Source organism: Phoenix dactylifera, chromosome 13, assembly GCF_009389715.1.
Source record: "Phoenix dactylifera cultivar Barhee BC4 chromosome 13, palm_55x_up_171113_PBpolish2nd_filt_p, whole genome shotgun sequence".
NCBI classification, from domain to species: Eukaryota; Viridiplantae; Streptophyta; class Magnoliopsida; order Arecales; family Arecaceae; genus Phoenix; species Phoenix dactylifera.
The window spans coordinates 832,642-844,265 of record NC_052404.1 but is presented as its reverse complement, the minus strand read 5'-3'; the positions used below and the strand labels follow the sequence as shown (position 1 = coordinate 844,265).

General features: G+C 37.8%; 1 protein-coding gene across 1 annotated transcript in view; it reads left to right on the top strand.

The window, feature by feature from the left end:
* Positions 1-1,958: 1,958 nt before the first annotated feature.
* LOC103721036 (LEC14B protein-like) overlaps positions 1,959-11,624 on the top strand; it is a 33,671-nt gene continuing 24,005 nt past the window's right edge. Inside the window, exons 1-4 of the mRNA XM_008811065.4 lie at positions 1,959-2,106; positions 2,597-3,130; positions 3,246-3,365; positions 7,597-7,674. Coding sequence (XP_008809287.1) covers positions 2,741-3,130; positions 3,246-3,365; positions 7,597-7,674 — 588 coding nt within the window. The 5' untranslated portion in view covers positions 1,959-2,106; positions 2,597-2,740. The remainder of the gene's footprint in view (positions 2,107-2,596; positions 3,131-3,245; positions 3,366-7,596; positions 7,675-11,624) is intronic.

Below are 11,624 nucleotides of genomic sequence, written 5' to 3'. Positions count from 1 at the left end.
AACCCTTCCCGAACAAAATCTTCTCCAACACCTCAATGCGAAGCCCAGTGGAAGAGGGGTATCTTAACTCAAAACTCTCGAGTGGTACTGTGGTACTTCCTCTGCACGGCAAAGGGATGATGGGAAGTGAAAGAAATAAAGTGATTGTAAGAGAGAGAGCGTCTGTATGTGAGAGTGGGATGGTGAGAGATAGGAGAGAGATAGAGTGAGAAAGAGAATGGGAGAGCGTTGTGTGGTGGGGGATAAGGAATGCGCTCCACCCGTGATAAGTTGTAGGGGCATGGACCCAAGCCATCAATAGATTTTTAATTTATATATGCTATTATATATGTTATCGTACTAATAGAATTGATATTGTTCCTTTTCTACCAATTTGATATTATATAAATAAATATTTTTTATTTTTTATTTTTCTTAGTATAGATCATATTCAACCATTTAGATTATCAATTTAGATGGTTTATTATTATTTTTAAAATTATTATTTTTTCCACATATAGTTGAGATAATATATATATATATATATATATATATATATATATATATATATATATATATTAGCACAAATAGGTGCAAAATACTAGCACAAATATATTAACATTATTTTAGATTATAAATTTATTTTGGTTAGTAGTACTAAGATAATGCTAGAGATTACTTGCCATCCTTGGAAGTCATTAATTGGCTAAGCGGAAGGCAGAGATCCACGTGGCACCATCTTATATGCTGCGATATACCATAATAATGCAAGAGATCACTGAATTAGGCAGTGATACGAGGATAGTGGTGCAGTTATTAGTTCCTTCTTGTAGTATTTTTATTGAGCTCCATGTAATTTGACGAAAATGTCACAAAGTTCCTCTTTTTCTTGGCGAGATGATTCTGGCAATGTGCATAAATTGGCACGGTATGGAGTATGGCCGAATGATCATGAATTGCCACATCAGCATATGCTCTATAGAATGTTCTGCTTTAGGTAGCAATGAGTATTTTTCTCGAAAATATCTTTCTAAATATTAAATTTTATAGAAATATCCTTCTAAAATTTACATTTACATATATATCCTCGTATAACACTTATGTTGCTATCATATTATTTTTTATCCTTAATTTTGCATTTATACCACACAATCTAATGCCACTAAAAAAATAACGATTTAAAATTAAAATGACTAAAATATGTTCGATGAGTAGATGCGCAAAAATATATATTTATAAGATGATCGCGATAAAAAATAAAAAAGTAATTTTAAAATTTTAATGTATTTTTAATTAAATTAAATATGTTTTTTATTAATGATGTTAGAAAAATCGTTATATTAAGGATATTTATGCAAAAATAGTATTTTATAAAAGTATAGCAATAAATATAATTTTTTTAAAAAGTATTTACATAAATTTAAATTTTTAAAGAGTATTTATGTAAAATAAATACTCACTGGTAATTTGTAGTATGCAAGTCGATAAACTTTTATCAAGTTTATTTTGTGTTTTTATTTATTATTACCTATTCTTTTAGCCTCGCCAGGGTGCAGCGGCAGCGAGATGGAGGCCATGCGACGAAGATCGGGGTTGTATCTTTCGCTCGAAAGAAGGGTTGTCCTTCCTTCGGGCAAAGTAACCGTTGGATCACATACCGCATAGTTCTCAAAGCTTCCCGAACTCATCATTCGCCGTCTGCACAGATCTCAAGGCAATCAGTGGATGATCCAGCGGTGATTCGCGCGAAGGAAGGTGAATCCTTCTTTGGCGAGAAAGATACACCCCCGAGTCTGCGGGACAGCTCCTTGATGCATGACGCGCCGTTAAAGATGCTGTCTTCTGTGCTAAACCAGACATCCAAGACCACGCGATCATCACCTTGAGTTTCACACGTGTCAAGAAAGCAGACACGCGCTTACACTCTTTATACAAACAGAAGTGCACCGGATCCGCAAGGCCCCGCCGCGCCGCTGAAAGTTCCACCCTGCACCATATCCGATAAAGATCCAGTCCCGTCTCCTTCTATCCGCCATGCCCAAAAGCCCCCAAAACCTCTCCCTCATTGTGATCGGGTAATCGAAAAAAAAAAAGAAAAAAAAATCCTGAGTAGCACGCAATCAGGAGGTACGCGATATCCAGAAATCAGATCGTTTGGTCTGATCTGATTGAAGCACGGTTTATAAATTTTTTTATGTAGTTTATAATGATTTATTTCATGAAACTTGGTTTTCTTCTGTTTTTTGATGGAAACTTGGTTTTGTGCTATGATTCAGCTGAGGGAGATTTTTGTGCTCATCTTTCTTTTTTTTTCCTTTTGATTATTCCTAACTTCTCATCGATCTTTGATAAGGTCAGCAAAAACTAATGCCTCGAAAGTTTATAAGGCATGATCATTGGAATTTCTCTTGTTTTCAATCGTTGAACTAGTTTTGAACTCCAAATTTGCTTCTCTTATTTCCTCTGTGGTATTCATGAGTTTGCTTTTAGTGTATCTTAAATTTAATTGTTCATCTCAAATTTCATGAAGTATAGAAAAAAGTGAGGTGCTTTTGGCTTCTTTATGATGTCAATTACTAATCGTCTTTCTGATTGATTTGTTGGCATTGTATGTCAGCTTTCACGGGAAGTTTTGGGTATTGGAGTTGGCATTGTGTGGTTCTGATCATGAATCGTGCAGTTAAGTTCCAATTTTGATGAGAGTTTGCTGGGTTAGACTGATGCATGTTTAGTTATCTCTGCTGCCCAAAATTTATGTCATATGGGTTATGGTATGAGTAAGCCAGAATTGGATCCCAATTTGTGTGACAATCCACAGACCAGCGGTGGAGCTCATGTAAGGCAAAGGCATGATGAAGATTTTGACATAGATAATGAGATTTTTTATCTCATTCGTCTCAGATCAGAACCCAGTGAAAGCACCCGTAAGTCCAAACATGCCCGGCGGAAGATGCCAATTTCGACAGTTAGAATGCTGTCGGGAAGGGAGGCCAATTGCTCTGGAAGGGGGAGGTTCTCTTTATCCGATTGCTCTTATGTTCTTGGTAGGTATTTGCCTGTCAACGGTCCATGGCCTGTGGACAGGATGGATACTCGAGCATATGTTTCACAATTTTCTGCTGATGGCTCACTTTTTATTGCTGGATTTCAGGTAGTTTTTTTTTTCTTGAGCAGGCTAATATTGCAGGACTATTTTTATTTGGTGAATTAGCTACCAATTACTTCTCTGTCTTTTTGGTTTTGTTTTTTTTCCGAATATTTGTTAGGGGAGCCACATCAGAATATATGATGTTGATAATGGATGGAAAGTACGAAAGGACATTCTTGCGAAAAACCTGCGCTGGACAATTACTGACACATGTCTTTCTCCCAATCAGCGCTATCTTGTAGGTTTACAAAAACTTAATAATTATCTCTTTGCTATACATCCCATTGTTGTTTGTTTTCAAGCACACTTGTTCAAAACCTTTTTTACTGTGGTTAAAATAAATTGTAACCCCTGATTCTTAGCCAAATAAGCTCTTCTATGCATTATATTTAAGAATGAAAGCCATATGTTTCCCGCAATGCTTCTTCGTGTACTTGGTATATGCTGAAAGATGAAAAAGTGGTCCTTATGTAGGATTTCATCCCTTCCATGGGGTCTAATTGGGTAAATTTGGGCCCCAGCATGTGCTAGAGTCTACACATTCAAGTTATGCAATGAGTAGGCATGCCAAAGAACATCCCTTGGCTTTCAACTTTGATGCTTATTTAACTATTAGACCAATTACAAGGGGAAAATAAAAACAGAAGAGGAGAAGAAGAATGATGATTAAAATAGCATAGAAATTACAGAAATAGTGTAGGATTTTAATGAGATCAACTCATAGAAAGTCGTATATACTCCTTCATGATAATGAACTAGAAGCTTCATTGTTTGTAGTCCTAAGAGGGCAAACCCTCTCTTACAAGACTCTTTGGTAGACACAGCCTGCAGCATTGGTCTGCACAGATTCCATACCTGCAAACTAGTTGGCAACTTGGTTGGCCTCTGTATAGTACAGGAGATTATAAAACTGGTCAGCTGAGAAGAGATTTAAAGAATGTCCTCAAAGAGGGGGCCATATATGTTTCAATTCTAAGATGTTTGTTGTGGACCTGACTAATGACAGTTGTGGATTACTTTCTAAGCAACTGGCATTGTGTTTGAGCATGTAGGATATGGCTGATGGAGCCATCAGCTAGACAGTTGGATATGCTGATATGCTACATGCTGAGCTCAAATCGTAATGCCCTTGCCCCTGGTTTTTTGTATTGAAGCCAATGCTGGCTAAGTTTGAGGTGTGAAAATGTTTATTCAAGCTGATTTTAGGATGTCGAGGGTTGAGAGCAACCAATGAAAAGCAATGGAATCTCGGCATGGTGGGAAAGTTGCTCTATATGCTCATATGTCAAAAAAGACAATTGTCTGAAACTTCGTCGAGGATCTGAAGAAATTTGTTTTTGAATGGATCTACCTGGGGGATCATGGTGTCTAGGAGGGTTCGCCGCTGTAGCAAGACATTGGGATTCTTGAACTCCCATATCTTCAACCAAGGTAGCAAAGGAAGGCCTTACTTTCGCCTGACAAGAAGGTCTCATAAAATCTTGAAGCAGATGTTGAATGGAATTTCACGGGCAGCTAACAAAGGTGCTGATGTTCGAGTTGCCGATGCTGTAGGGCAGTGAAGGGAGACATGGTCCATTCTTCAGGGACTCAAGGGCAAAGGTTACAAGTTTTTGTTGACAGCAGCCTGTGGGTTCAAGGATATTGTTTGCTAGAGATCCTATTCCATCATAAGTTAAAAGTTTTACCTGGTGAGGTATCTTTATTGTCCTGATCAAAATGGTGCTGATAGATAATGAGTGTCTCTTTTGCAAGCATTTATGAAATTAGGTACCAGTGAGGCCTTTAATGGGTAGATGGTTGGAAACCCAACAAACTCAATCAAACCTATTTTGGATGGAGATTGGAATGTGAAGGATTTAGTCACCAATTTTCTTGGGCAATAGAATGTGGAATTTATTAGTATTCATATCAATCTTCTTATTTACTTGTCCTAATTTAGGTTGCTTTGAGTTAGGAGTTAAGTTCAGGAGGAGCCCAAATTTATTAGGGATTGGCTGCCTCATGTTTCTGTTTACTTTTCTAGTTCTTGTAGGAAAAGCATATGTAGTGCTTTGGAGGCCAAAGATACATGCAATCAGATCAAAGATACCAGCTTAAAGTCTTGATCCCCGTGAAGATATTGGATATATCTTCTTTCCCACTTTTGTTACGAATTCTCTTTTTCTGCCCAAAATACCATTGATCAAGGTTTTAGATCTTGTGAAATGGTGGCATCCTGGTTTCTCCATAGAACGGGATCCCTTACAGTCCTATCTTGTCCTAGCGATGGTCCCGGTCGAGCATCCTAGTAGGTAACCTTCATCTTTCTCCCTTTTTTTCTTTCATTTCTTTCTTTCTTTATTTGTTTGTTTCATTTTCTTCTTTCTTTCCTTTCTTCCTTCTTCCTTTCATTTCTTTCTTTTTCTTCTTCTTTCTTTTTCCTTCTTTCTAGTTTCTTCTTCTTTCCTCACATGGATGGATTTTAGAGTCTCGCCCCCATCCTAGTTCCTATTTTCTCACAGAAATGAATGACACGGCCAAGATGCTCCCGTCCTGCTAGGATTTATAACCTGTTATTGATTACGGTGATCCTGTGCACATCTCGAGTCCTACACCATGGCTTTTATCAACTATACGTAATTCAGAATTACAACTTGATGTTAGAAGCGACGAAAGGATCAAGGCAAAGTTTAATCAAAAGCTTGATCAATTTAAGGAGGTTCTTTTGTTGACTTTCAAGGTACAATTGTTCAAACCCCTGAACAACTTTGGAAGGATCAGTGTTAACCAGCTTCAGTAATGATCATTATTGTTAAATGAACACCTTGTTAAGAAGGAAACTAAAGCTATAGTATCATATAGATCAATAAGACAATTTTACATGTGCAGGTGTGGTAATCCAATGCAAAAATGGTGATTCTTTAGGAGAGATAGCATAACTAAAAGGTTTGAATCTCATGATGGTGTTCCGACAAAAAAAAAAGGGTTGATTGAAGGCCCAGTGATTTTAGCTTTACTCCCTGAGTATGAGGAGATGAATGGTGAACTTGCTTAGGTTTACAAAACTTCTAGGGCTTTGTTGGCAGGTTTGTAAGTGGGGATCATATTATAAGATTCATTGTGAAGAAAATGCCCATAATCCTTTTGCTGTGATGGCGACAATTGTATCCACAACACTGTCAAAGGAGAGTGTTTGGATGATAAAGATGGTCGATACCTTGAGAACAAGACCATTTTGAAGGTGGAAGGAATGATAGATCTCCTATTTTCATATCCTAATTTTGGTTGCATTAGGTTGGGAGTTCCAAATTCATGAGGGATTGGCTACCTCATGTTTCTTATTTCACTCTTTGTAATTCTTATAGGACAAGTAATGATAAAGCATTTAAATGTGTAGTGCGCTAGAGGCCACTGGTACAAATGATCAGTTTAATGAAACTGAGCTAAATTCTCTTTGAGGTCCCGACCCCTTGAAGAGATTGAATATCCCTTCTTTCCACTTTTCTTTTCTATTTCCCTGCTTTCCTGCTTAAAATACTTTTGATACAGAACTAGGGTCGTGTCAGTTAGAGACCCGCAGATCAGGATGGAGGCCAAAAATGTTGCATTAAAGGGTGTTCCTTACAAGTGACATGGGTGAGATCCAAGGGTTGGGTAACACCAAATTAGATGGTCATTGCCTATGCACCATTGGAACTAGACTTTTATCAGAATATCTCCACTACAAATGGATTTTCAGATCACTGAACATCAGAGAACGATACTTTTGTGATTTTTGGTTCCCATTAAATTCATATTTATGTCTCGGAATGGAGACCCAGAATCCACTAGGGTGAGAACCACCTTAGCCACTGCTTTGACAAAAAAAGAAAAAGAAAAAAAATCCGATTTCTAATCCTGCAGCATGGTCACCCCATGCCCCTTGCACTCCTTAGGAAAAAAACAACCTTCCAGGAAGAAGGTGAAGCTCTCTCTTCTTGGAGGGGTTGGCCCAGAGAAATCATCTTCTGTGCTTGTCAAGACTGTCGATCATCTTAAGCTGGATGCAACCATTTTCCATTATAAGAAATTGGGGTAGCAAATAGAACTGAATAAATAAGGGTAAGTTGACCCACTATGTAGAGGGTCTACAATCTCTATAATCTGCACTTTTGGCATTATCCTCAAAGATAGAGTTGAAGTTGGTAACCTTGTGTCTACTGCCTGCGGTCTGATAAAGGTACCCTGAGGTATGACAAATACCTTCTTCGATTTGGGTACCCAACTCGATAGACATGTTAGGATGTGGTAAAATTATTTTCTGAGGAATATACCCATAAGGGATGACCAACTCTTGTTGTTTCTTCCTGGATATTCTCTCTTATAGAGCTTAATCCTTTCAAGTTCATTTTGGATAGTTACTGAATGTACATATCTTTTTATTTTCTTGATGTTGCATTTCATTTTCATGCTGCAATAATTTTATTATTGCATTTTTAATCTTGCAGGTTTATGCTAGTATGTCACCTGTTGTCAACATTGTCAATGTGGGAACTTCTGCAACAGAATCGCATGCCAATGTGACTGTATGTTCCATCTATAATTTTTGGGGCCTATCAGAATTTATTCACAAGATGAAAATTTCTTAAATAATATGTAAACATTCCTCTGACTGCAACTGTTCATTATTTATCTTAAAGATATTCCTGAAGTACACGGTTACCTCTGATTTTCTTCATTTACTAAACCTGATGCTACTGTAAGTATATTGAATTAAACTTGAAATAGGTCTGCTTACAAGTCCTTACTTACGTATATTGATTTTTTTTTATTCTTTGTAATTAGTTAGAGATATTGTATTGATTTGAATCATTAAGAATTTAGAAACTAGATGGCAAAGTTTCTGGACAAACTGAACTGTCATGACATACGTTACAGGAAGATTGACAGAGTAGAGCTTTGATGTGATTAATCAGAAGATACACGATCTTTTTTTTTTTTGATGGGAAAGAAGAAGATATGTGATCACTTTTGCCAAATGTCAAATAAAACTGATATCCAAATCCAAGTTCAAAACTCATGCTTATTCTCTGATCTGTCTTGAGTTCAACTGGACGAAAGCAACATTTATTTATTTTTTTCTCCAATGAAAGTTTAAACCTTATTTAATGCAAACTACTCTCTGTGTACCTTTTTAATACAATCCTAATGCATACCCAGCTTTCTATTCTCATAGGGAGGAGGTAGCACAAAGGCAAGTGCCCATGGAAACCCACCAATTGGGAATTAGCAGGTGTTGGAGGAAGAACTTGTTCATGAGAAAATCCTCTTGGTAAGGAGTGGGACTAACAAGAGCATAGAGGACATGCATTCCCTTAAACTAATTGACATTAGAGGCAGAGATAAGAGAGTAGCTTTGGAAAAAATAATATACATCTACTTTTGCTTTGAAACATTGTTTCATCAGGCATTGCGGAACAGGAGAAAGAAGGTTAATAGAAGTCAAATTCCAGGTATCTTACATGAAAAAGAAAGTGACATCAAAGGGAGGATGCAATTACGTCCGTAAACTAGCTAATAGAAATGAAATTTGAAAAATCTTTGGACAAAAGAAGAAGATTTAATAAAGGTGACTGATCAAGGGTTAATGAAAGCTTGCTATGAATGATGACATCTAAAGAAAACTTATCTAAATCAGGAACAGAGCATACAAAAGAAGCAACACAGAGGCATTGTAATGACCAATGACCTCGCCCAAAATGGGCTAGCCAGAAGTTTATTAATTGGGGTCCTTGGCCCTACTTATATACCTAAGATCTCTCAAACCTCAACCTATGTAGGAGTAAACACATGCCAACACAGATCCTCATAGGCATGAATTGGAGGATGATTGTGAGTGAAAAACTTAAATGGAGGTCAAAGGTGCATGCTCATCAAGGAGAAGCGCATAGGAGTATGTGCATGTGGTAACTAACATCAAAATATCTTAGGTTACTCAGATGTACTTGGAAGGATATTAAGGTAATGATGGTCATGGTAGTTGTAAATTAGCATAGTGAAAATCTGACTGAGAAAGGATGCTAGTGGACTCATATGCTATAACCTTAGCATCAGTAATTGCAAAACTCAAAGTGATATCGAGTGCAGATACATCAAAGGGAATTGTAAATAGGGTTTTGTCACTGCCAATGTTCTATAGAAAAAGTGAGAGTAAAAAGCATTCCGATGAAAAAATTTAAAACAAAATTGAAAGAAAGATCTCAAGAAACAACCCTAACATTGAATAGTATCTAAAGTTACACTATTTAAATTCAACCAAGAAATGCAGAACCGTCCCGAACCGCCCGATTCGGGGTGTACCAAACTATGTCGGATAGGACGGTTCCGGCATTCAAAACGAGAGGCTGGTAGGAGGGAGAGAGGGAGAAGGAAAGAGAGGAAAAGAGGGAGAGAGAGGGAGGAAGGGCCGCCGGAGGCTGCTAGAGGAAGGGCTCCGCCCTTCGGAAAGAAACAGGGGTCCGTTGGGGCTCCTTTTTTATTTTAAAAAATTTAAATTAAAAAAAAAGCCCCGATAGACCCCTATTTCAAACAAAACAAGGGTCCAGAGGGCGGAGCCCCTCCTCGAGCCCTCTAGGGCCCTCCGATGCCCTCCAGCAGCCTTCGGAGCCCCTCTTCTCTCTCCCTTCCCCCCACCTCTCTCTCTTTTTCTCTTTTCCGTTCACCCTTTTCCTCGCCCTCTTTACTTTGTTGGTACGGGCCCGGCATGGAATAGCACGGGGGCATGCTGAACCATGCCGCTGGTGACCGGTATAGGGTCCGATACCGGCATGGTGAACCTTACCCTTAAAGTAGTCCAATTTATAAAAAAGAGGTTGCAAAGCTGTGAGAAATAGATGACAAAGAACAGTGGAGAAACAATAGGGAAATTCCCACTCGTGCACAATGTTCCTGTCATTTAAATCTCTAGCAACGCATGTGGATCTATTTCATCCATGTGAACACACTTATCCAACTATAAGATGCACTAGAAATGTTGACCAAAGACTAGTAATAGGCTTATTAAGTGTCCCATCAACCTTCAAAAGCTGAATGTCATCACCATGAATCAAGAAAATAATGAGTCAAAACTGGAAAGGAGAAAGAAGCACACATCCAAATGCCATGAGACTTCAAAGAATATAAAGAGGGGAGATTGACTAAAAATATAGTATAGGATGTTAGAGAAATGGGCATTAAAAAACTCATAATATTAAAAAAAAGTCAATAACTGGCTGTTGGATTTTGGGAGTAGACATCAGAAAATGGAATAGACACAAGCAAACCCAAATTGACCTGGTCTAAACTATAGAAAATCATGCAAATCCTAATGTAATATATGTAATTGGTAAAAGAAACGGGGAGTGATGTTGCAAAAGAAGGAAAAAAGGAAAAGCTAAAGTGAAAACTGAGAGAAGAATAATAAGGCAGTGTGTAAGTGTGTGTATGTAAAAAGTGGAGTTTGAGGTAGAATTGTAGTAGAATAAGGAAAATAAAAAAAATGGTGGTTTAGAGAACCAAAAACTGACAAAGGAAGGTTTTGTTTCTCTCAAAAAGTATAACTTATCATTGTCAAAACTTCATCCGCAAAGCTCATCCAAAAATTTAACCAAGCACAATTAGTTTTGCCAATAGCCAAAGAGCTTTCAATAGCTCGAGAAACTCTGGTTGTTGAATCCTACTGATTCTATAGAAGTAGTCAATTGTTATATAGGCACGAAGTTCTATTGTTAGAAGACGCTTTGCTTGTCTGTGCTAATGTTGTTCTGAAGCTCTCACATGAAGGTCCTGAATAATGTACTAGTCTTTGGAACCACATTAATGTAAAAAAATCAAATGTTGATAATGCAAGCATATAATGTTAGGTCATAAGATAACATATGTTTGTAGCTGTAAGTTATGGACATCAAATAGTGAGTATAACAAAGGAAACCAAGGTACACCGTATTAGCCCGAGCTGGGCGGTTTGAGGCGTACGGTACTGTACTGGTTCGGTGCCGATATCCAATATGGGTGGCGTACTGACATTCGGTATACCAAAAAAATTTTGTACCGTACCATATGGATACTATGCTAGTGTGGCATCGGTACGGGGTCTGGTATCGAGACGGCGAACCTTGAAAGGAACAGAGAAAAAATATAACATGAAGATTGCACAAGATGCTACAATTGATGTATTATGCATCACATCACACCCATGATTCTAGACTATGTAAGAGACAATTAGGTGGATGGCCAAGAGTAAGACACTAATTAAGTCAAAACCAAGATATTTGAGCTAGCAAAGAGCTTAAAGAAGCCAAAGGATGAGCGACAAAGAGGTAGGCACAACCAAACCAGAGAAAAGTGGAGAAATAGCATGCAACTACAGAAGGAAAACCTCTAAGGGCCAAAAGGAAAGGGAAAAAAGAACACAATGAGAATAAAATAGGGGATAGGCTGATTAGGCTTCCATGATCGAAAAATGCCATAATGGGAGAGTTAATTCATAGTGGATTTC